We start from the raw sequence: 26,975 nt of genomic DNA, 5'->3' as shown, positions 1-26,975 counted from the left end.
CTTTATAATAGTCAACATTATAATATGTCTCTTATATGTTTTATTGATTCCTAAATGAATATTTAAAAGAAATGTTTTCCAATAGTAAGTAATAAAGACAAGTCACAAAAGTCATTGCATGAGCCTGTTTACATAAGCAAAAACACCCCATTTATATGTTTTAGTATTCTATAAGTATTTTTCACTGTTTTGTTTTCTTGAAGAATGGTTAAATGATCAAAAAATGAAATTAAAATAACTGATTTTTTTTCTCATTTTCTAACTAAGCTACTCAGAAAACCACCAAATTCTATGTTCCTTCTTAAAAGCTTTATGTAAATTTATTTACATATTATGTTTTTGGTATTGCACAGAATAAACCCTCTAAAAATTTCTAAAGTTGTCTTATGTCAATAATAACATTTAAGTATGTTATTGTTTACTTGCTTATTGGTATTGGTATAAATTGGATGCTAACATTTGAACTGGTTGGAGATGGTCATAGATGGATCACTGTTCATGAATATAGATAGGAGTGTGAGTAGAGTACTTTAATTAAACTCAAGAAAATTTTATTATTTAAAATAAAACTTCATGTTGAACTAGGTAGTATATTGCTATGATCTTATTTCAAAAGGTTAAAAAAGATGAACAGTAAAATGTCCCCCACCTCTGGCCTCTAATTTCTTTCCCAGGAGCAACATATTTCATAGGTTTGCTTCTAAAAGACATATAAATTTTTCTAATAAGGTATTATCCACCACCATGTTATAACTTTGAGCTGAAAATGCTAGTGACACAAACAGAATGAAAGGTAAAAGAATTTATTCAGGAGAACCAAGGCAGAATACAATCATGAGCCTTAGGGCAGGACAACATATAGGATTTAATTAAAAACTCTCAAGTGCCATAGAAATCTTATTGGACTCCATTTTGCTTTATCCAGTAGAAAGACATTTAGAGACCTGCAGTACTACTTTTAAGAAGGCAAATAATTCATACTTTAATCTGAAGAAAGAGAATGTTGGTTTCTATGCAACTTAGCTCCTGTCCAGGTTAGAAAACAAAGCAGGCCTATTCCAAAAGTCCACACTACTCACACTATATATTCCATGATAATAGTAAAAAGTAGTCTTACAATGACAAAAATACTTCATAATTCATATTTCATTTTCCTAAAGACTGGAATTGTACTACTTCTATACTATTTGATATATGTCAGGTAACCAAATGCTGCTTTCCAAATTATGTTCCTGCCTTATTTCATAATTAAATGTGTACACATTTAAGTAGCACCTTTTCTCTTTATGTTCAACTATAGCACTTTGTGCAAGTTAATTCTACCTTCTGAGAATCTAGGAAGACTAGTCTTTTGATTTTTCTTTGTGTAATTCAGAAATATCATGATGTGAGTCAAATATTTTTGCAAAGTTTTCTTTTTTAAAAAATGGTAAAAAAGATATATTCTGTAGAATAAACCCAAGATATTTGTTTTCTTTATTTTGCTTAAATTTGTGTGGATTACAAAGTCTTGTTTGAATGAAAAGAGGGAAGGGCATTACATAAATCTTGGCTTGACGAAGTATGGTCCTGGGAGGTTGAGCAAAGATGGTGGATAGATAACAGCTGGCTACAGAGGCTCCCTGAGGTAGTCAATTTAGAATTCAACATAATACAGAGTGTGGAGCCCCAAACAGAGGGAGATGAATTCTCTCATCCCAAGAAGAAACTAAGATGAGAAGAACCAATAAAACATACACTCCCAGTGCTATTATTGGAAAAGCTGTTCCCGCTGCAGCGGGCGAATTGCTGAGCCATCCAAGGTCCCGCCACTTCGACTCACTGGAGGCGCAGTCACACTGAGGTGGGGGTCAGCAAGCCGAATAGACAGCTGCCCTGGCAGGGAGCCTGCATCGACCTGTGGTGAATGACGGGAATGGAGTCATTCCACAGAAAGGGGGCTCCAATAGATGACATTCTGGGAATGGGAAGGACTGGCAAGTACAAAGGGCAGCACTGACCTCAGTCAGTTGTTCTCTTCCTGAACGAGATTGGTGGAGTGAGCTAGGCCTGGGCCATGTGACCTGGCTGAGAAGCAATAGGTTATCTGAAATCAATTCCCTACTCAGCAGCCACAGTAACCACACTAACACAGTGAAGCCTCAGAAGTTTGACTGATCCAGAGGGAAGGCAGTGCATAGTGATACAGTGCAGGCCTCAGCAGCCTGACTGATCCGGAGGGGAGGGGCCAACATATGCTGCCCCTGTCTGCAACTCACTAGCACACTGCAGTGGTGCTTCAGAAGAATTGTAACCAACAAAGAAATAAACTGGGGCCTCCTGGAAGAAACAAAAAAGATGGGAAAAAGAAGCAACAACTAAAAGTCCCCAAGTCCAACTCTGAGAACACTGACCCAGGACAGGAAAATACAAAGGCAAATGAGAACAGCAAACATGCAATATCAGACACAGCACCAGTGGACATAAAGAGATATCTTAGGGACCTCATAGATGAGTTCAAAAGTGGAATATTTGGCCAAGTAAAGCAAGATATAAGAAGATTAATAAAAGAGATGCTAAGCACCCCTCAAGCAGACACAGATGGAAAAAGGAGGAACTTGAACAAAGGAGAGAACCATTTGATGAAGAATATAAAAAAATATATAGAATACATGAAGCAGATTCAAAGATATCACCCAGAAATTAAAAATTCTATGGAAAGATGGCAAATCTGCTTGAAAGAAACTAAGGATAGATTATCTAAACTGGAAGAAAGGTTTGAAATGCGGGATTATGAAAGGAAAAATTAAAAAAAAAAAAACAAGGAAACAAGCAGGAACAATACAAAGGCTAGGGGCTGGAGATTTAGCTCAGCAGCATAAGCACCTGCCTTGCAAGCAGGTGGTCGTGAGTTGGATCCCCGGTACTGATTAAAAAAAAAAAAAAAACAATACAAAGGCTAGAAGATGACAAGAGTATCTACAACTTGAGAATAAAGAATGTGAATGAATAAGCAGGGATACAAACAAAGGAACTACAAAGGCTATTCACAGAAATAATTAAGGAAAACATCCCAAACACAGGAAAAGGAAATGATATTCTGATGTATGAGGCATACAGAACTCCAGCCACCTACAACCAAAACAGAGCCACACCCAGGCATATAATAATCAAGATCCCAGAAATTCAATATAAGAACAGAATATTAAAAGCTGTTAGAGACAATAAACAGGTAACCTAAAAAGGAAGGCCCATCAGAATAACAGCAGACTTCTCAACATAAGCCATCAAGTCAAGAAAAGCCTGGAGTGAAATATTCCAAGCCCTGCAAGAAAATAACCTCCAGCCCAGATTGATATACCCTGATAAACTGTCTCTAGAAATTAATGGAGAAACAAGATGCTTCTAAGACAAAGAGGAACTTGGGAAATTCACAAGCACCAATCCAACTCTACAGAGAATATTGCAGGGCATTCTAGAGAAAGAGAAAAGTACTAGGATTCCAGGAACAGTGGCAGAGAGGCTTCAATGAATGGAGCAGAAAAGAGAATGAAGAAGATAAGCAGACAACTGATGGCAAAAAAAAGAGCATAACAGAAATGAAGTAGAGAAGACTGGTTATAATCTCTAATATAGATGGCCTTGATACACTAAATTTAAAAAAAAAGAACCACACGTGGAGTAGATCAGGAGGCAGGGTCCACCGAGATGCTCTTTATATAAAATATAATTAACATGAAAAAGAGTACATGGACTGAAAATCAAATATGAGAAAACAATGCTCTATGTGACAGAGAACCAGAGAGTAATAGCGGCAACTAGACCAGTATTTGTGGATAGGTTGGAAAGACAGGCTTTAATAGGTAAAGGAATACAATTAGAGATCAAAACCAGGAGAGAAAAGGTTCCGAACCACTTAGGTAAATAGCAGGTTGCCCACTGCCCCCAATTTAAAACCAAGGGTCTTGGGCAAACCTAAAAATACACAGTGTACCCTGGGGAAGTAAAGGAGAGGGAGAGTCTTAAAAAAGATGGCAGAAGATATTGTTAATAGGGGGCTGGGGATTTAGCTCAGTGGCATAAGCACCTGCTTCGAAAGCAGGCTGTCGTGAGTTCGATCCCTGGTACCGATAAAAAAACGAAAAAGCCAAAAAAAAAAAGGTATTATTAATAGTGTATCAGGATGTAAAGCCCACATTATTCGCACCACTCTGCTTAGATAGATTTTTACTCTTTTTTTGATAGATTTTATTCTGTCCAGTTTGTCTACTTGCATTAGATTTGAGGGCACAGACAGCTATCCCAAAAACATCAGGATATAGCACAGTAATCATCTTTAATTTCTATGGCCTTTATCTGGAGCCCTGAATGACTTATACTGTTTTATTATGACTGATCTTAGTTAAATCTGGTTTGCTTGATTGCTGTTTGCTATTGACAGATTTTATTCAAAACTGATATGACTGATAGTAGCAAGTCTGAGAGTATAGGCAACTACACTGAAGATGGCAATACTCTACGATACACATTCTGGGTTGTTAACTGCCTGATTTTGAAGTTTTATACTATATACAAAGTTGTGTTTTAATTAATAGTGTTATGTACTGATATATTCAATTATACTATGTCTGATGATATAGCCAATTCTATTGAAGATAACAAGAGACAACACAGGAACTATGGTAGAACTTCTTGTACAATGGTCTTATATGTCTTTTTCATTTCATGTATATATAGGAATATGTTTTGTTTTGTCTTGCTTTGTTTTGTCCCTCTAACATAGAAAGGATAGGAATACATGTTAAGACTCATGCATGTGTAGAACCTATAAACAGTGCATGAGAACTGATCTTATGACACATGATGAAATGAACAGATACTTTGAAGAAAGAGACACTACAGTACCCAGTGCTGATCCTGGAGTGTCATAATGTGACACCCAGCAATAGTATTATTCTTTGTTCAGAGTGATATTAGCCTGCTTGAGTTTTTTCAATCTCAACATAATTGAAGATATGGATAACTACATGTATGTTTAAGTGTATAGGAGTGATAACCATATTTTTAAGTTTTTCTTGGATAGTTGAACAGAACTGGTTGCAGTCTCACTGTTTGAATCCCCACTTTATATGCTATACTTTAGTATCTTGAAAACTATTTGTAAGAGGACAATCTGTACTCATCAACTAGTGATTTCTTACTGTTTATTTTTTCTTTGAAAGTTTGTATTATTTCTACCCAGTTTCTGTTTTGTTTATTCTTTCTTGAAATAAAAATTTAAAAAAAGAAATCAACAGTGGCTACCACAGTGCCTCTTGCTGTCCAGAATAGCTGCCCAAACCATCAGACATAATAAAATCAAACAAAACAGAACTTTTGTTTTGCATTTCGACAGACTTTTTGTTTACTATTTCTCCACTGCTTGAAAATAAACTTTTGTGTTCTGAACTTTTCACTTACTGTCTGATAAAATGAATCTATTCATTAATTTGGAACTCAGAAAAGAAACAGACTCTTCCTCTTTGGCCAAAAGTTCTCTAAAGCCATTTCCAGAATTTCTAATTGGTGCTTTTAATAATTAGTCTATTCCATACATTTATGGATTTGCATTATCTTTGTGATGCTATTTTCTTTAATCATTTAACATTTCTGACTGATGTCAGTACTTACAGTGAAAGTTTGCATATATCAGGTATGTGAAGTGTGTATCCCAAGGGACAGAGGAGGTAAAGACTAGGAAAGGTTTCTTGAGAGATAGATCCTGAGAGACAGGATGGGTCCAAGTGGATTGCCAAAGAGACCTTATATCAGGGGTATTTTACTCAGAACTGTCATGATGTGGTTACAGCATTGGTCATACTATAATCCACCTTTAATCTTGCAAGTATAGCCACATGGCTACTAGTGATCATTTGGAAAGTGGGCATGTAGCAAGGGTGTACATCTGCCAACATTCGCCTTGGCGTATCTATGACTTCTTTCTTTAAGTCAAATTTTTAAAAAAAGACACTACAGTACCCAGTGTGATCCTAGAGTGTCATGCTGTGAAATCCAGCAATACTATTATTCTTTGTTCAGAATGATTTTAACCTGCTTTAGTTTGTTTAATCTCAACATAAATGAATATATGGATAACTACATGTATGTTTAAGTGTATAGGATTGACAACCACGTTACCAAGTTTTTGTTGGATAGTTGAACAGAACTGTTTGCAGTCTCTCTGTTTGAATTCCGACTTTATATGCTCCACTTTTGTATCTTGAACAACTATTTGTAAAAGGACAGTATGTAAACATTAACTAGTGATTTCTTACTGTTTATTTTTTCTCTGAACGTATGGATTGCTTCTACCCAAAAATAAATAAATAAATAAATCTTGGCTTGAGGTAAATTAGGTAATCTACTACCTCTAAATATACTTTTAAAAGTCATTATTTTCCCGTTTCTTTGCAAAATATCCTTTGTTTTCCTTTTATGATAATGTAGACACATTTGAAAAAGTAAATGGTGATGACATAAGAAGAATGAGGAAAGAACTTGCGTTAGTTTTTTCTTCTTTAGAAAAGAACACTTACAGAAACCACAAGAAATATTTTCTTTGGTGCGCATGTCCAAACTCTAGGAACCCAAGAGTCGGTCTAGCTAATACTGTTGTGGATGACTGTGCTCCTTCATAAAGCACAGCATTAGGCATTACAAAAGCCTGGAGCTTTGTCCAACATGCAGAGGTGTTATTACATCTGCACGCTTCGTTTTAACTTCTGTTATGTTTTCTTTTGTCACTTTTGTCACAACAGTGCCTAGCATAGCACCTAGCACTATTGGAATAAGTGTTGAATTAATGAGTTGATTAGACAATGTACAAAAATCAACAATAAACAGGAGGAGGAAGACACAGCAGAACAAGGGATAGGGAAGCAGGGGAGGGGCAAGGAAGGAGGCAGAGGGGAGGAGGAGGAGAAGCAGGGGCGGGGCAGGGGCAGGAGAAGGACAAGGATAAGGGGAAGGGGAAGGGGAAGGAAAAGTCTCAGAACCTCGTCAGTCTCCTTCATGTCACTCAAAGCATGGATACTCAGCCTCCTCAGTCAGGAAGCAAGCCTCAAAGCAGGAGAATTGAACTGGCCCTTGTTCTCACCTTTTGCAGTCCTGGCCTGGGCGTTGGAGCCATGTAGAGCACTCCCTGAATATTTGTTCCCAGTCCCGACCTGCAGACAATGAGTGTCCACTTTTCTCCCTGCTTAGGAAGAAGAGAAGCCTACTCTCTATGTGTTCAACGCTGTAACAGAAAAGATGATGCCAATAATTGAGGACATTTCCCTTCTTGCTAAAAAGGTGTCTGACCTGAGAACACTGATTACTCTGAGATGTGGCTTCCCTGTGAGCGTCTACTGTCTGCGGACCCCAAAGGGACAGGAGATGTATGACTGCAATATGCTCAAGGACTACCGCACTGACATGGGTACTGTCCACTGCCCTGGACTCCAGCTGGTACTCAGCACCAGGGTTCTTTGATACCAGGTTTTGCAGACTGTCATGAGAAAACAGAAATCTAGATTTTAAATGCAAACAGTTAACTTTATTCACTTATTTATTTTAAAATATTTAATACATTTACATGCCTTAACCATCAGAAGTAGGAAAGTAGTGATAAGTCACGTTGTCTCTCACCCTCCAAGCACTCAGTTCCCTCTCTGAAACCAACTCTCCTGGTTAGGAAGATTTAAAAGCAAGAACCCTTCCAAATTAAGGCACAACAAAGAAAGGAGTTGTTTCTAACTGAAACTACTATAAGGACAGTATGGTTGTAAATTTTCAACATTGCTTTTGTGTCTGGTTCTGTGTAGTAAGATTCAAAACAGGTCTCATATCCCAACTAGTCTGGTTCTCAGAGCAAAACTTAGACCACTTTATCTTTTGCTCTTTCAAGTTATATTTCAATCAGTTGTAGAAGTAACTTTAAGTACATGCTCTTTTCTCCCTTGTAATGCAAGTGATAGTATACAATATACAATATACGTTCTTTATGAACTGTGCTTAGTGCCACGACCAGCACTTCTCTTGGTGGTGGAGGAAGACCCAGAGAAGATGGGAAAATAAAGAAAAAAGGAAAGCTGAAATCAGGTGGAGCCCTCTTTCTCCTAGAGAGAGGAAAGGAACTACTCCCCCAAAGCAGTGCATTTATTTATACATTTCACAACTTAATGTCACATGACATTTCATTTCCTACTAACTTGCATTTATGGCAACCTAAGGACTTAATGTTTTGGGGCCTAGAGTCACTTGTTTCTGTGGTTTACCCAGGGCAGTTTATCTCTTCCCCACAGATGTGGTCAAATTCCAGCTTCAGCCACTCCCAACTGGTTAGTACAATCTCATTTTTAAACGTTGCCATTAGAATAAAATAGTTTCATGTATGGTGCTGGAGACTGAACCCAGGACTTACCAATGATCTATATTCCCAACAAGTTTTAAAATTTTGAGATAGATTCTAAACCACTAAGTTGCACAGGCTGGGCTTGAACTTGTGATTTTCCTGCCTCGGCCTCCCAGAGTGCTGGGATTACATGTGTATACCATCATGCCTGGTTAAATAATCAGCCTCCTAAAGTCCTGGGATTACATGTGTACACCATCATGCCTGGTTAAATAATCAGCCTCCTAAAGTCCTGGGATTACATGTGTACACCATCATGCCTGGTTAAGAATGATTTGTGTGACACCAATGATGTGAAGGATGAAAAGTTGCCTTAGTAGATTGGCATTTACTGCAATGGGCAGATTAGAAGAGTAGTGCAACAGGAAGCCTAGCTGAAGCAGATTGAGGAGGTAATAGAACGCAGGCTCATGCACTGTGGCACAGGAGAGTTTTGAGAGAGTGTTAACCTGGTGGCACATGGTATGAGATAGAGGAAGGAATGAAGAGAGACTAGAGGCAGGGTGAGATGCTAGCCAGAACTTATAATCATTTCAGCATTAACTAATTCCACTAATGATAGAAGAAATGAATAAGACAAATTCAGGAAAAACAAGAAAAAAATTCATGCTGGATCACACCGTGCTCAAGAAACAGAGAACAGGAAATGTTCTTTGGATCCCAAGCTTTAGATTATGAGGAAATTCCGATAGTACTGTATTAAGTTACTCAACTAGCCAGTAGCTGCTCAGGCCTTGAAACCAGGGTTTGTTCGAAGGTATCTCTACCAAGCCCATGGAGACCTCTTGCACCATTTTAATTCCTTTTGTTGGTAAGAAAACTGAGGCTTAGAGAAGTTAAGCAACTTGATCAAGATCATACTGCCAAAAATCAGTAATCACATTCACAACTGGGTTCTTTCCAGCAATTTATGTTGCCGTACTAGCATGCCTTTATTGATTCCCTTTAGTTCTGATCAATGTATTATTTTGTTTCCCCTGAGAGGGGAAATTCAAGTCAAAGAAATTGGCTTCCACATTTAGGAATAAAAAGCCTAAATCAAAAGAGAGGGGAAAACAAGAAAAATCCTAGATCAGATAGGCAGATACTGGCCCCCAGGAGTATGAACAAGGAATCCAGAAAGTTGGAAAACAGGGAACATGCAAGAAAAGGAGGAGACGATGCCTGGAATAAGCAGTTTTGTTCCCATCTGTTTTCTGATGTGGCCTGGTGTGGTAGATGAGTTTGCAGGTAGAGAGTAGGAAAATGAAAATTTTCAGAACTCACACAATTTTTTCATCCCTTTTTTCTAAGTCAAAAATGATGAACAGAGAATTAGAAGGTCCAGGTCCCCTGAAGTTTAAGTCTCTTTGGTTCTATTGATTTTTCAGTGATAAGGCTGGGTTGTATTTTCTGGGATAAGATGGCATTTTTCAAGTAAATTCTTATTTTTCAACAGAATTCCTAAGCTGATGAAGAGATTGAGCATATGACAAATAATCAGACATAGTGATGCATGCCCATAATTTCGGCACCCTGAGGGTTGTGTCTGGCAAGTTGAAAGCCAGCCGGGGCTACATGCTGAGTTCAAGGACAGCCTGAACTTCATAGTGAGACTCTGTCTCAAAAGCAAAAAACAAAAATTTAAAAAAACTAAAACATTTAAAAAAACTAAAACTAAAACATTGGTGTTACAAACCAATAAGGATGAAAAGATTAGCCAATAAATGATACTTGAACTTATTTAGAAATTATCTGGATATTCAAAAATTTGGGCTTACAAGAAAAATCATAGGTTATTGTCTTTATTCTTTGAAAAATTAGAGCTGCTTTATTGCAAGATACTGAATTAGCAGTTATAATATCCACAGTTAATAAAAGACAGATAATTAAAGTAGAATAAAGAACAGGGCTGGAGGCAGTGCCCTCTATTGTTAAGGAGGATTGAGCTAGGGATAACTGAGACCCTGTAGCTAGAGAAGGACAGAAGGACCAGGAAAAGCTCACATGTAGACATCCAGTAGAGGAACCTGAATAAGGACCTTGAATAAGTCCCACTGGTAGGGGTGTCAGAGCATACTGGTGAATCTGCAATTGACAACTAGTAAAGCCAAGTTGATAAGGACAGAAAAAAAGTGTAATAAAGTAAGGGTGGATCACAGCAATCCAAGGTCACATGAATGCCAAGGTTTATGATAGAAATGATGCCATGAGAAAGCAGACAGGCTAACAGTAGAGAGGGGGAAGTCATACTAAGAGATAGGAAATGAAATCCTGGGCCTGTGGGGGAGAAGAGGACTGGCTCATGTTGAGAAATGCCTTGGTTCCTGGTATGGTTTACATCAAGATGTCCCCTAAGCCCTCATGAGACCATAGGCAAGACCTTTGGAAAGTGATTGGATTAGGACTGACTTGCTGTTAGGAGGTGGGGCCTGGTTGGAAGAGGCAGGTCACTATGGATGTGACCCTGAAGGTTGTATTTCCCTTCCTGGCTTTCCTTTGACATTTTATGCACCTGTCTACCATGCTGTGAGCAGCTGTTCTTTCCATGCCACTCTGCCACACCATCCTGCCTTGGAGCCAGGTGACTGGATTGAAACCTCTACAAACTGTATGCCCAAATAAACCTCTCCTCCTTTATTCATGGGTGTTGGGTACTGTTGTCTCAGTGATAAGAAGGTGATTATAATAATTCTTTATATAGACCAGGTCTAATCATTATGTTTCTATACAATAAATCTCATTTTCCTGAAGGATTTTTGCAACACAAGGGCATAACTAAAACAGAATCCACAACACTCTATGAAACTTGATGCATTGATTCAAAGAGAGCCTTGATAATATTTGCAAACTGGCAATTCTAAGACAGAAATATATGTTCAGTGACAAAGAGTTCCAAAGCATATGTAGAAGCCAGAGGAAAAGCACCTTAACTTATTTGGAGAGGAAAGGGGTGGATATAGCCAACGAAATCTTTCTGGAAGAAGTGACAACAAGGTTGCGTCATAAGCTATTAGTAAGACAGTGTGAGGGAAGGAGTCAAAGAATCCAGAACTGTCACCAAGAGAAGAAGCCTCCAAGATCAGAAACAGAATTTGTGCTTGTAGAAGTGCAGGGCTAGAAGGGCAGCACACAACCATAGGAGCTTGGGACAGGGGCAGAACTTCATTCAACTATACTGTATTTGGTGAGCTCCATCATGAGCCAGGCACCACTAGAGAAAGCAAGTAGAGTGGCAATGTCCCTCTTCTTAAAACTTGCATTTCATGAGGGAACTAAGCACCTTTTAGAAAACAGAAAAACGTCTAATTTTAAATATTAGTAAAAACTATGGAATGAAGACAATCTGAATAAAGGAATACAAACTAATATAATGAAGTAGGAGGAAGATATCTTAGATAGTTGGCTGGAAAGGGGGATGATATTTAAACAGAGACCTGAAAGAAAAAAAAAGAAAATGTTGAGAGGTTTTCAAGTAGATCTAGGTGAGAGATTATCTATGCCTAAAACGGGGTGGGGATAGTGAAGCAGCAAGCAAGCAGAGGTCTTCAATACTTACAAGAAAACTTGTCAGACATATGCAATTGTCTAGAGGTAGGACAGGCCATCGACTGCAGGATGGATAAGAAAGATGTGGTATTTTTATACAATGGAAAGGTACTTGGCATAAAGAAGGATAACCTCGGGGCTCTTGTAGGTAAATGGATGTAACTTGAGATCATGTTCATGAGTGAAATGATTTGGACTCACATAGGTGAACATCGTGTTATCTCCCTAGTATAATAAAAAATGGAAGGAGTTAGTGGGATCCAAAATGTACAGTAGATATTGTGAAGGTGAAAGGGAGGAAATGTTTAAAAGGGGAAGGTGGTAACAACTGTTAATTTCCTATTATCTTGTTTTGAAGTCCTGTATCTTTTTTTTTTTTTTTTTTTTTTTTTGGTACTGGGGATTGAACTCACAACCTTGTGTTCACCAGGCAACCACTTGAGCCACCGAGCTAAATTCCCAGCCCAAAAAATGATCACTCCTTTTGGGATTTCTTTGGGGGGGGGTTGTTTTTTGGTATCTGGAATAGAGCTCATGACCTCGTGCTTTTCAGGCAGGGGCTTATACGGCTGAGCTAAATCCTCAGTTTGTTTGGTTTTATTCCGTTTTGTTTTGTTAGATTCTATTATGTCTGATGGTATTGGCAGGTATTTTGAAGATAACAAGTTTTATTATCATAGCCAATGTTGATTTTTTTTCTTTTTTTATTAAAAAAATGTATTTTAAAAAAGGGGGGATTAAGATGAAAGAAGACATAACAACATAACAATACAGGCAAGGTTGTTATCCATTTCATCACAGGATAACCTGACATAACAGTAGTTACCATAGTGTCTCTTTCCTTGAAATATTTGAGTATCCTTTCATATACTATCAAACATAACAAGACAGTGTAAAACCATTCAAGAGGGTAAAAGTATTACAGGGTATTTAGAACCAACTAACAGAAAACAAACAATGGTTTCTATATTATCTTCTTGACTATAAAACATTTTATTTATATTATCACATATACTAAAATCCAATGAGATACAACATGATAAAACCAATGGAGACAGAACAACAAAAGCTTCATGGGACTTCAAAATAAGCTGATATTAAATCAACACTAGCTATTATAATGCCTTGTTTTCCTCAAAATAACTGTTCATACCATTACAGACAATAAAATCACATTCCAAAATAAAACCATTCAAATTAATGAATGAAAACATTATAAGGTTTCAAAATAATATAATAGGGAATTATGATTACCACATACTTTTATGTATTCTTAGCATTTCTTACACTAGGAAAACTATTTGGTGTTTATACATGTGAATTTGATTTATTTTGCTTATGAGTATGGTCTCAAGCTGTGCCCACTTATTTATAAATATCTCAATGTGGTCATTCTTTATAGCTGAGTAGTACTCCACTATATAAAAATACCACAACTTTTTTATCCATTCCTCAGTGGATGGACACTTAGGTTGTTTCCAAGATCTGGCTATTACAAATTGTGCTGCTATAAACCTAGGTGCACATAAATCACTGTCGTATGATATTTTCAGTTCTTCTGGGAATATGCCTAGTAGTGGGATAGCTGGAACAAATGGGACTTCCAACCCCAGCTTTTTGAGAAATCTCCAAACTAACCTCCACAATGGTTGCATCAGTCTACACTCCCACCAATAGTGCAAGAGAGTTCCTTTTTCCCCACAGCCTCTCCAGCATTTGTTGTTGGTGACTTTCTTGATCCGGGCCATTTTTTCAGGAGTGAGATGGAATCTCAGTGGGATTTTAATTTGCATTTCTCTAATGACTAATGATGATGAACATTTTTTCATGTATTTATTTGCCAATTGTATTTCTTCGTCTGAGAATTGTGTATTTATCTCAGATGCCCATTTTTGGATTGGATCTTTGAATTTTGGAGGTCTGATTTTTTTTAGTTCTTTATATGTTTTAGACAGAAGTCCTTTATCTGAGGGACAGTTCACTAAGATTTTTTCCCAGTTTATGGGTTTTCCTTTCACTATGCTGGAGATTTCTTTTGACATGCAGAAACTTTTTAATAAGAGGTGATCCCAGGTATTGATTCTGGGAAGTAATTCCCGTGTGGTTTGATTCCTATTCATGAATCCTTTACCTACCCCTATGTCTTCAAGGTTTTTACTCAATTTTTCTTCCAATAAATTTAATGTTTCTCTTTTAATATTCAGATCTTTGATCCATTTAGATGTTAATTTAGTACATGGTGATAGCCATGGGTCTACTTTTAGTTTTTGGCATATGGAGAGCCAGTTTTTTTTAACACCTTTTATTAAAGAGACTGTCATTCTTCCAGTGAACGTTTGGCCCCTTTATCAAAGATAAGGTGGCTGAGTGTGCTTGTAGTTGTGGTTATATCTTCTAATCTATGCCATTGATCTTAAGCTCTGTTTTGATTCCAGTACCATGTTGATTTTATTACATTTGCTTTGTAGTATAACTTCAAGTCAGGGATTGTGATGCCTCCTGCCTTGCCTTTGCTGCTTAGAATTGCCTTTGCTATTCTAGGTCTCTTCTGGTTCCAGATGAATTTTAGGAGTGATTTCTCTAGATCTATGAGTTATGTTGATGCTATTTTTATTGGGATTGCATTGAATCTGTATAACAGTTTTGGGAGAATTGCCATTTTTACAATATTTATTCTTCCTATCCATGAGCAAGGGATGTCTTTCCATCTTCTGAGATCCTCTTCAATTTCTTTTTTCAGTGTATTATAATTTTCCCTATATAGATTGTTCACTTCCTTCATGAGAATAAGTCCTAAATATTTCATTTTTCTAGTTGCTAGTGTGAAGGATGTGGCTTCTCTTATTTCTCTCTCTTTGATTTTGTTGTTAGTGTAGAGGAATGCTACCAATTTTGTGTACTGATTTTGTATCCAGCTACATTGCTGAATCATATATTATATCTAGGAGTCTTTCAATGGAATTTTGTGGATCTTCTATGTAGAGTATCATGTCATCCGCAAACAATAATTTAACTTCTTTTTGTATCTTTACCCTTTTATTTCCCTCTCTTGTCTAATTGCTCTGGCTAGTATTTCCAGTACTATATTAAATAGGAGTGGTGATAAGGGACATCCTTGTTTTGTGCCTGATTTTAAGATAAAGGCCTTCAGTTTTTGGCCATTTAGTATGATACTGACTATTGGTTTGTCATAGATGGCCTTTATTATATTGAGGTAAAGACCATCTATTCCAATTTTCTGTAAGTTCTTATCATAAATAAATGTTGGACCTTATCGAAAGCTTTTTCTGCATCTATAGAGATGATCATATGATTCTTACTTTTGGCTTTATTGATATTGTGGATTACATTTATTGATTTACATATGTTGAACCAACCCTGCATGCCTGGGATGAATCCCACTTGGTCATAGTATATAATCTTCTTGATGATTCGCTGAATCCTATTTGCCAAGATTTTATTGAGGATTTTTGCATCTGTGTTCATTAAGGAGATTGGCCTTTAGTTCTCTTTTTTAGTTGGGTCTTTCTCAGGTTTTGGTACTAGAGTAATATTTGCTCCCAGGAATGACTTAGAAAGGATTGCTTCCCTTTCAATTTCATTGAAGAGTTGAGGAGTGTCACCATTAAGTCTTCTTTGTATTTCTTGTAGAATCCTGCAATGAATACATCTGAGCCTGGGCTCTTCTTTGTAAGTAAGGATTTAATTACATTTTCAATTTCATTAATAGAAATTGAGTTATTCAGCAGTTTTACATCTTCTTGACCTAACTTTGGCACTTCATGTGTTTCTAGGAACCTATTTCTTCTGTGTTATCAAACCTTTGAGAGCAGAGGTTTTAAAAATAGGTGTTGATGATCTTCTGTAGTTCTACAAAGTCTGTAGTAATTTCTCCTTTTCATTCCTTATTGCATGAATTTGAGCTTTTCCTTCCCTTTTTTAAATAAGGTTGGCTAGGGACTTATCAATTTTATTTTTCTTTCAGAGAACCAACTCTTTGATTCATTGATTCTTTGGATTGTTTGCTTAGTCTCTATTGCATTAATTTCTGCTCTGATTTTTTAATTTCCTCCCTTCATTTGGCTTTGGGTTTGACTTGCTCTTCTTTTTCTAGATGTTTGAGGTGTAGCATCAGGTTATATCTTTGTATTCATTCTGTTTTCCTGATGTGGGAACTCAGTGCAATAAATTTTCCTCTGAGGACAGCTTTCATTGCATCCCACAGATTCTGGTAAATTGTGTTTTTATTTTCCTTTGCTTATAGGTACTGTTTAATTTCTTCTTTAATTTCCCGTGTGACCCACTGATTACTCAAAAGTATGTTATTCAGTTTCCATGTGTTTGTGGGATTTTTGCAGTATCTTTTATTGTTAATTTCTAATTTCATGGTGCTATGATCCGATAACATGCATGGTACAATTCAACTCTTTTGCATTTATTTAAGTAAGTTCTGTGGGCTAATATATGATCTATTCTAGAGAATGTGCCATGTACTGCTGAGAAGAATGTGTATTCTGATGTTGTTGGATGGAATACTCTGTATATGTCTATCAAGTCCATTTGTTCACATGTGTGATTCAGTTCTGTTATTTCTTTGCTGATTTTCTGTCTGGTTGATCTGTCCCTTGGTGTAAATGGTGTGTTAAGGTCTCCTGTTATAACTGTGTTACTGCTAACTTGGTTTTTCATTTCTGTTAATACTTGCTTTATATAACTGGGTGCTCTGGAATTTGGTGCATATAAGTTTAAGATTGTTATCACTTTTTCTTGAAGTTTTCTCCTAACCAGTATGTAATGACCTTCCTTCTGATCATTCTTGGTTTAAAGTTCAAATTGTCTGCAAACAGAATAGCTACCCCCGCTCTTTTTGGGGAGGCAAGTTCTGTTGCATGTATTATTGTTTTGCAACCTTTGACTTTCAGTCTGTGAGTATCCTTTTGGGTTAGATGGGTTTCTTGTAGACAGCATATGGTTGGATGTTGTTTCTTGATCCATTATGCCAATCTGTTTCTTTTAATTGGTGCATTGAGACAATTTACATTAATGTTATATGTTGGTTTATTGTTGGCATGTTATCTTTCTGCTGTTGCATCTTTATCTTTCCATTCTGTTTAATTGTCTGCTCTGCTTAGTGGTTTTTTCCCAAGTGTATTTAATCTGTCTTTCAGTATTCTTTGCATGGTTGGTTTGGTGATCATGAAGTCCTTTAGTTGCTCTTTGTCAGGGAAGTATCTTATTTCTCCATCCATTTTGAAGGACAGTTTTGTAGGGTACAGTTTTGCAGTCTAGGTTGGAAATTATTTTCCTTTAGGATCTGAAATAGTTCACTCCATTCTCTTCTTGACTTTATTGTTTGTGCTAAGTCTTCTGTGATTCGAATAAGTTTTCCTTTATGAGTGATCTGTCTTTTCTCTAACAGCTTTTAATATTCTATTCTTATATTGGATTTCTGGGATGGCGATTATTATATGTCTGGGTGTAGTTTTATTTTGGTTATGCCTATTCGGAGTTCTATATGCTTCACTGATCCTGATGTCAGTTTCCATTCTCATGTTTGGGAAATTTTCAGCTATTACTTCTCTAAATATCTTCATGACATCCTTTATGTTGTCCCCTTCTTTTTCATTTATCTTTATCAAAGGTATGTTGTTTTTCTTTGCATCATCTTGCAGCTGTTGAATTGTTATTTCCTGATTCCTTGTTATTTTTAAAAGATCTTTCCTTTCCTGTTCACTAGCTGCAATCTTGTGTTAGAGTTCTGAAATTCTTTCTTCACTTTCATTGAGGTGTTTTTTTACAACTTTCAATGGAATTTTTGATTTCCTGTATATCTCTTTGCATCTGCTTTATGTATTTTGTTTGTTTCTTATATTGTTCATCCAGGGATTCTACCTTTTTTTTAGTTCCTCCAATTTTTTAACTGTGTCTTCTTTAGATATGTTTAGCATTTTTTTCATTTGTTTTATATTTCTTCTTTTACTTGGGAGATTATTTCTAGGTTGAATTCCTTCAAAGGTTCCTGGAGTTGCTTCTTTATTTCAGGTATTTCAGGTTTATGGCATATATTTTCTTCTGTGTACATAGCTCCTAGGTTTCTTGGGATGGGCTGAAGGCTTGAGATTGTATTTTGGTCTTTCACTTTGTCATTTTCCATATTTCCATGTTTCAAGTGTTATTCCAAGGATTCCCCAGGGCCTGTTGGAAATCCTCTTCTATGCCCTCAGCTCCTGGAACTCTGGCCACCCAGTTTCCCGGATTGAGAGAGGATCACTGGGGGTGGAGCAGGCAGGCCCAAGCCCTATGGTGCAGGTTGAGTGTGGCAGGAAGCTGTGAAGTTCCTTGGCGGTAGGAGTGATGATCCCAAACTCCATGGTTCAGGGCGTGGTGTGGGGAAACTCATCACAGGCTGCTCAGCCTCTGGAATTGAGGACACCAACAGGGCAGGGACACCAGAGTCCGCCAAGCATGGCAGGGAGCTGGGCAATTGTTGTAGGTGGGCTAAAGACCCAATGAGCTGGTCCAGTGCAGCAGGAAGCTGCAAAGTTCCTTGGCCAGGCCCCAGCGAGGATCCCAAACTCCCTAGGTTCAGGGGATGGTGTGGAGAACACTCACTGCAGGCCCCTCAGCCTCCGGAACTGAGAGCGCCAGTAGGCCAGGGACCACAGAGTCCACCAAGCATGGCAGGGAGTGGAGCAGTTGTTGCAGGTGTGCTCAAGATCCACTGAGCTGGTCCAGTGCAGCAGGAAGCCGCAAAGTTCCTTGGCCAGGCTCCAGCAAGGATCCTAAACTCTCAATGTTGATTTTCTATTACCTTGTTTTGAAATCCAGTATTACTCTCGTTGTTTTATTTTAATTGGCTTTATTCTGTTTCATTTTGTTTGGTTTTATTCTCTTTAAGATAAAATTTTTAAAAATAAGTTCTAGATGCAGGACTGGAAAAACCAGGAAAAATGAAAAACATCTCCTTCTATCTCCAAGGTGGAAGGTATTTCTAAAAAAATACAGAAAAGATAAAATCATTCTGGGAATTTTCTCACTTAGGTTGTAAGAAAAAAAGAAGTCCACTTGGGACTGAGAGGGGACAGGAGTAGTCATTTAGGACAGTGGTAGTACCCCCAGCAAGGAGAGTCTGGAGCTGGCATAGAGTCCTGCATTGGAGACCAGAGCAGCACACAAATGATCAGTGGCCATTAGTGTCACTGAGGGATTATCAGTGAACTGGCCAAAAAGTAGTAGTGAGCATTACCAAAGCATTACCAAGACTGTGTGGCAAGTCCTGAAGAAGCTTTTTTCTCCTTGATGCATGCATGAAAAAGATCTCTAAACCAGTAAGATGAGTTCAAGTACTAATGATAAAGGAAATGAAGGCATTAAACAAGGCCATTAGAAAAATAGTAAGGAAGGGGAGGAGGTAGTGGCAGCAGAGATTGTTCTGGCAATGATGCCAAGTGAGATCCTCTATTGAGGACATGATGTTTGTGTTTGAAAGGTGAATAGACCCAATCTTGGGAAAATGTGGACCAAGGACCTTTCAAACAAAAGAAATCATAAATTGTTAGGTCCTAAGATATGACTGGACTTGGTACATCTGGGGACGGTGAAAGGTCAAGGTGACCAGAACATAGTGCATGAGGCAGAGTGGAGAGGAGTGAAAGAGTTGGGGCTGGTAAGATAAGAAGGAGTTTGAGTTTCCTCATCAAGGAATGTGTAAAGTAAAAAGTGGGAAGGCTGAGGAGAGATTCCTGAAAAATGCCAGAGGAAGTGAAACCAGGCAAGGGTCGATTTTTGAAAGTCTAGTGATAAATTCTTTTCTTGGGGGACTCTAACTCAGGACCTTGCACTTGCCAGGCAGGCACTTGTGATACTAGCTATATTACCAGCTCTGGTGATAAATTCTCCAACATCAGTGAATTACTTTTGTGATCATCAACAAAATAGCCTCTATTTCACAATGGGTAGAATAGGTAGATTAGATGGTAAGCATCGCTCAAGGCCATCACAGTTCACTCATAAACTACGGCCCAAGTTTATGGGCTGCCAGTTTTCTTAGTTTCCTCTTCCAATACAATGACTTTAATTTACACGGTAACATATACCAGCATCGAATTATTGTCCACAAAACTCTTTCAAAATAGCTGAAAAACACATTTCAGCTTTAAATGCACTCACTGAAGAGAGGAGAAAACGGAAATCACAAAAGCTAAGTGGGTTTTCTCAGCCAATAAACCCCTAAACTAAAAAGACCAGCCCTCTACACTTAGCACTGTGAATCTAGCTTAAGCTTCAGTTAGGGAAAAATTATCATTAGGAGTTTTACCAAACCACAGTGATAAGATTAAAATCATAAACTACCTCTCTTGACCCACAGGTACAACCCTTCGCTTGGATGTCTGGGATGGATGGAAGGAATTTCTGATGGGCTGTCTCCTTGGGCAAAAACTCAAAGTCCAACGATATCTATCAAAAGAAGGACCAGTTCTCAAGTATGATAGATAAAGCAAATATTGCATTAATTTAAGTAATTTCTTGCTAAATTTGTATCAAACCTTGATCCTGCCATTTGTTCTAGAGCTGGAATGCTTTTCCATTCCAGGGCCAATTTGCAGGAAACAAACAGACATTATTAATAGAGACATTTGCTAGAGCAAGACACCAAGGATACCATCAGGGCCAACAGCCCTTTGCTGATGGGTTATAACTCAGGTATATTTCCCTATGGAAATACTAATTAAAGAGGTGACCATAGTTGGTTTGAGATATGAGACTGTCAACAACACTTCTGAAGCCTGTCAGAATAAGTATCTTGCCACTCCACTCAGATGTTCTTAAAAAGCACTTGCCAATTGAGTGCCTGAAAATATTAGCCACCTCTTTCTAAGTTCACAAGTTTAGTTTTTTAAATGTACTTCATATACGCCTTCACACTTGTATCATACATGATGTATAATATGTGGCAGAGGAGGGAGAAACCTCAGAGAGGCAGGGGAGCATTTTAATGTATGATTTCAGTCAGCAGCTTTGCAAATGCCTATGTTGAGCTTTAGATTTTTACTCAATGGTATTTTGGAACAGTGCCCCCTTGTGTGTAATTGAATCAAGTTTTACAAAAGCCCAGTCACCACCAGTATCTCTAAGGGCTCTAAAAATAGCAAATCAAAAGGATGGTTTCTACAGTCTTAGGAAATTGTCAAAAAAATTTACAGCAGTCTCTACTGGGGGATAGTGATGATTCTTTTTTTAATATTATGAATCTAAAGAAATTGTTTGTGGCATTGTTGCTTTTAGTAATCTTTAAATGTAACAAATACTGCGTTACATTTACTGCCTCTTTTTATACTTAGATTGCTCTATGGATGAGAAACGCAGTAATGTTCAAAAAAGACAGAGTTAAGAGAATGTCACTTCAAGACTAAAGGACATTCCATCTGAATTGTAGAGTGAGAGGAAGTGGTCAGGGACTAGAAAGATAACTGTAGAGACCAGTTCATGCAGGCCAATAGACAAATATAATAGGATCTGGCCTTTATCTTTCAAGAAGGGAAGAGACACTGGAGTGAGGGAAGGGTTAAGATGGGATCTGCATTGAGAACATAGCTCTGATCTCAGCGTGACAAAGAGAAGCAGACAGAGACAGACAAGAGACAATGGCAGCCCGAACAAGGTCTATCCAGGAGACCAGACTGAAAAGATGTACTGGGGCAGCAGAATCAATCAGTGTAGGTAACAAATTAGATAACGGGGAGAAAATGAGAGAGAGGGAGAGTAAAAAAGACAATGCAATAAATGGGAGATCTACCTGACCAGGAAGAGAACCCCAGAAAATCATCAAGTTTGGGGGAAAAGATGAATTCTGTGCAAACCGTCCATGTTTGAAGGAAAGATGTAGCCCAAGAACTCCAACACAACCAGTTAGAATTATTTACATGTGCATAGTAGAATAAAGTATATAAGCAGGACCTGTGCAACATATGTATGTGGTAATAAACCTCTTCTACAAACATCTTAAAGGTAAAAGTTAGGAAGAAATCAACAACTTAACTACTGTGTTTTGAGACTGAGGCTATAGCTCAGTTGCACGGTGCTTGCCTGAAAAGCATGAGGTTATAAGTTCAATTCCCAGTACAAAAAAAAAAAAAAAAAAAAAAAACTCCTGTGTTTTGTCAGTATCTAGTATATCTCCATTTCTCTGTTTGTTCACTTACTAACCCTTCCCCCTACACCTTTGTTCTACTCATTCAGGTATCAGAAAAGAGTAGCCCTGTACATCTCCGCCTTTTACGGCTACATTGAACTCACAGAATGGGCCCTGAAGCAGGGTGCACGGCCACACGAGGCAGTCGGTGTTCACCCCTATCGAGCATGGTGCCATGAAGCCCTTCACACTGATGTTTCTAAATGCCCCGTACATGCCGCTGCAGAAGCAGGCCAGCTGTTGATCCTGAAGGCCTTTGTCCACTGCAGCGTTCTGTGCCTGGAGTGCAAAAATGCAGCTGGGCAAACCCCTCTGACCATCGCCTTCAAACACAAACATAAAGACTGTGTATTGTATTTGTTGAGTAAAACGTGGTCCACGGTTTCTTTTCTGAAAATTGCACTCCCAATGAGGATTTACATTAAAATAAAACAGTGGATCCTCAGAGCCCAGAGTCACAGCCTTCATAAAGGCCAGTTTTGCAAATCAAGGGTCTTTGGGGCAAAAGTTGGAGATACTGTGATGGTGGATGGCTTCACCACACCAAAAATGACCTCCAAGAGCTGGCATAAGATTGGGAACCAGGATTCACAGAGCACCTTGGGCAAGCTACCACCTCTCAAGGCTTACACTGCAAGCAAGAAACCTGCTGATTCTTTGACAGTTTCACAGAGGGACACCAGGGAACAAATTGTCACATTTCCTCCATTAGCGGAGGCAAATAAGTTCTCTGACTTACAAGGACATCAACAACAATATCAAAAAGAAATTACTGCCACAGCTAGGAGAAAAGAAAGGCTTGTGAAAAATAAATATCTTCCTCAAGTCCCACTTCCTCCAGTTTCAAGTGTGGGATATTCACACCCATCATTTTACTATGCAACACCCAGGGCTGACTTACTAAGGTCCTCCTTGGAATCTTTCTCAAAGTACAGTGGGAGGACTCCAAGGGAGAATGCAATCTACTACTTAGCCATGGCAAGGTAGTGTCTCTCTCTCTCCTTCTCTCCCTCTGTTTCCCTCCTTCTCATTCTTGTTTTTATTATTATTTTGGTTTTTGAAGCATGGTCTCACTATGTAGTTCCTAGCTGGTCTTGAACTCACTATGCTCCCCAGGTTGGCCTCAAATTTGCAGCAGTCCTCCTGCCTCAGCCTCTTGAGTGCTGGGATTACATCCCTGCACCAGCACATCTGACCAATGTTTTCTCTTTAAACATATGTTGGCAAACCTCAAATGAGACAGGTCTAGGACAGAGAGGATTCATAAAGCCTACAATAACAAAGAGAGCAACACAAGTTTTTCTGAGGCATCTGTCCCCAGCATCAAGGATCTCAGTATGCTTAATTGTCTAGGAAAAAGTAAACCAGTGTTATAGAACAAACCAATCTATATAACAATTTACTACTCAGGCTTTCAGGAAGAAAGGAGAGTCATGATGGAATGGTATCAGTTAGTTCTATTGCCAATGCTAATTTACTTTTTGAGTCTAATAAAAATCTGTGAACTGTTATAGTTAAAAGTAGAAACTTGAAACATGGAAAGGAGACATCAAAAGTGTCATAGAAAACTTGGTGACATAAAATGATGAATGATGCAAGTGGAAGAAAAGAAAGGAACAATTTCATAATGAAGTCAACCCTAAAGACCAGTTTTTATTTACTAAGCAAGATGTATGGGTGGGAAGGAGGTTTATATTGGATAAGATGCTAGAATTGATATTGTAAGTTTAGTGGGAGTCCGCTGTCGTATTTAAAATTTAAACAAGAAGAAGCTGGGGAAGCCGGGCATGGTGGCTCATGCCTGTAATCCCAGCACTCGGGAGGCTGAGGCAGGAGATCTTGCAGGGTTCAAGACCAGCCTGGGCTACAAAGTGAGCTCAAGGCCAGCCTGTACTGTACAGCGAAACCCTGTCTCAAAAAAAAAGAGGAGCTAGGGATATGGTTCAGCGGTACAGCACCTGCCTAGCAAGATCTTGAGTTGAATCCTCTGTACCAAAAAAACAAAAAGTTAAGAAATGGGCTTTTCGGGCACATTTATTTCCATCAGATAAATTTTGGTCATTAGATTTCACTGAAAACAGAACACTCAGATTGGATCTTAGGTCCTATCTATTACTTAAGAAATATTATTAGCTTAAAGAGGTATAGATTGCTGAGTAGCTTTTCTCCCCGAGTCCAAATAATGAGAGAGAAAAAAAAATATAAGCTTAAATAAAAAAAAATATATATATATATAAGCCTCGATCATTTTATTTGTCTTTCACTCCTTTTTCAGCTCGGTTGTCGCCACCTAGTGGTGAAAGACACTTGGGGCTGTAAAATGTAAAATTTAACATCCAGGGCAATGAATCCAGAAGGTGAAGACGCCGCCTAACTGTATTGTTTTAGTCTTCCTAATTTGGAGACTCTTGTGACTGAAACGAATAAAAAATCATCTAAATTCTAGAAAACTACTATGAAAATGATTCATTTAAGTTGTAAGCCAGTTGTGGTGGGTACAGCTAGAATCCTGGATAGAACCTGAATAGCTCAGTCAGAAAGATCTTAAATTCGAGGCCAGCCTGGAATACACAGTGAAACCTTGTCTCAAAAAATTATATTGTTCACCTTAAAATCAAGCTATAAACACAAGAAAGGAAGTATGATTTGTGGCAACAGACACAGATTTAAAATAAATTTTTTTGCAAACATACAAGTGCTTCAGTGGTCCAGAGCAGCGATAGGCAGAATGGAAACATAGAACAGTACATTTGTTGTTTGTTTTGGAGGTCACACCAGGCTCTCAGGCTCTACCACTGAGCTACATCTTCAGTCCAAAAGTATGTGTTTTGAAAGTGGGTGTGTGTATCGTTTCAGATGAGAAAGGCTTCCAGTGTCTATAGGGTGGAGTTATAAAACATAGAAAAATGCATAAGAAATACTAACAGCACATGTACAGTATATTGAGTTTTTACATTTGCATATGCAGTAGCCAGGTAACCAGGTATAAACTTTTTCTAACAGACACCCCAAAATTTTCCTCATGCCCCCCATCAGTCCCTTGCAGGGATCCTCCCTACTGCTAAAGTATGACTAGAAACTGATCTTCCTCACTGCCTAGCATCTGATCTCAATGGTCATTATGTGGCCTAGAAGTCCACTTTAGTGAAGTTTCCAATGTAAGGGACTGGTGTGGAAGGTGGAGCGTCTAAGTGGACTGAGAATAGATGGTCATCCCAAATACTGACTCTAATGGGTTGTTGGGCTCCAGATAAAAGTACAGCTCTGTGTTTTATTTTGTTTTTAAACCAAGGCATAGCCTTTTTCTCACTTTTTGTATTCCTAGCACCCAGAATATGCCTGACATACAGGAAGCACTCAATGAACAGTTTTTGCCTGAATGCAGATAAGTTAGGGTTCGAATGCCAGGGAGACGATGATGATTTCTGGGCTGAGGAGGAACAAGAGTGTACATCAGGATGGAGAGGGTAGTTTAGATTAAGTCAGGTAATAAGGATCCTGAGTAATCTCAGGGTTTAAGAGTCGATTTTATGAGCAGCATAGATGGATGAACTCACTTTAGAGGACCCAGGGAGACACCGCTATGGAGGTAAAGCAAGGAGTTAATCCAGAACACAGAGTTAGAGCAGATATACAGGGATCTGGTTCAAATGTTTGAAGCACGAAGGTATTTTTAATGCAAAGCTGCTCCTCACAGTTTGAGTGGGAGCCCTTAGAAAATCTACAGGATTTTGCCAAACAAAAGTGGTGATAATTTTTAAAAAAAGTGTGATAATAAAGGAAGGAATCCAGATAGAGACAGTAACAGGGTCAAAGATAGAAGTGCTTAGGGAAAGACAAGCAAGAATTAGTTTTCAAGAAAGAAAGTGGATTTGCAAAAAAGAATTTTAGAGACTAGGGAGAAATTGGCTGGAGATGAGACTAATCAGGTACATTTCACCTACATAAGAAACATCTTTATGCCCAAGCAGAGAGTTTGCTTCTTATTCCATTTTCCATGAGGTATGCTGTGTACTTTTTTTATAAGGTAAGACATTTAATTAGTTTTTTGTTTGTATTTTGAAGACAAATTTGAAGATGTATCATAAACTGGAAAGAGTGAAAAATGTAAAATAGAGTTAGGAAACAGCAATAAGAGAAGCAGGAGATAATAAATACTTAGAATATAATTACAGTAGTAGTCAGAAAAGAGGGAAAGTACCAAAAGGGTATTTCTGGGCGATAACCTATGAAATTTGATCGCCAATTGGGTATAGAAGTAGAGAAAGGAATTGGGTGTAGAAGTGGAGAAAGAAGTGGAGAAAGGAAAATAATTGAGTTTTGGGTCCAGTTGTGGAATGGTCCATAAAGTCCGTGTGGAGATCCATAAAGTCCATGTGTCAGAATAAGGATATCGTGAGCGGGGGGACAAGTTAAGGAAGAGGATAAGAGATATGTCAAGTTACAGCTTTATTCGCTAACTGGAGATATAAATTTTAAGAAAATTCAAGACCTAGCAGTCACAAATATGGACATTGAAGCAAGGCATAAAGAACCCTCCCAGGATAAGGACACAGAGAAGAACGGAGGGCAAAATCTTAGAGGACCCCAACATTTATGATGTACAATTCCTCTGTAATGAAAACATCTGCTTCCTATTAAGTAGGACTAATCATAGTCAAATTCTAACATAGTCAAAAAAACCTCCAAGATTTTCTCAAAGAAAAAGTCTAATGGATGTTTTGATGACAAGTGGTTACAATATGCAATATACAGGAAGGACAAAGAAGTTTCAAGCTAGAAAATTTTGCAAGCTATTAATAGATTTTCTGTTTCTAGTTGTAGATTTCAAACTACTAGTGT

At 38.1% G+C, this 26,975-nt stretch overlaps 1 protein-coding gene across 1 annotated transcript in view; it reads left to right on the top strand.

Moving 5' to 3' along the window:
- Positions 1 to 26,975, top strand: part of Ankub1 (ankyrin repeat and ubiquitin domain containing 1) — a 34,914-nt gene that overhangs the window by 6,710 nt on the left and 1,229 nt on the right. The window contains exons 3-5 of the mRNA XM_003476771.4: positions 7,222 to 7,438; positions 20,310 to 20,424; positions 22,181 to 23,116. Of these exons, the coding sequence (XP_003476819.2) occupies positions 7,222 to 7,438; positions 20,310 to 20,424; positions 22,181 to 23,116 (1,268 nt within the window). The remainder of the gene's footprint in view (positions 1 to 7,221; positions 7,439 to 20,309; positions 20,425 to 22,180; positions 23,117 to 26,975) is intronic.

The sequence above is a fragment of the Cavia porcellus genome, unplaced genomic scaffold (assembly GCF_034190915.1).
Source record: "Cavia porcellus strain 051 isolate PalLab524CR breed Dunkin Hartley unplaced genomic scaffold, mCavPor4.1 scaffold_5, whole genome shotgun sequence".
Lineage (NCBI taxonomy): Eukaryota > Metazoa > Chordata > Mammalia > Rodentia > Caviidae > Cavia > Cavia porcellus.
The sequence above is the reverse complement of the archived record's forward strand: the minus strand, read 5'-3'. Positions and strand labels throughout refer to the sequence as shown.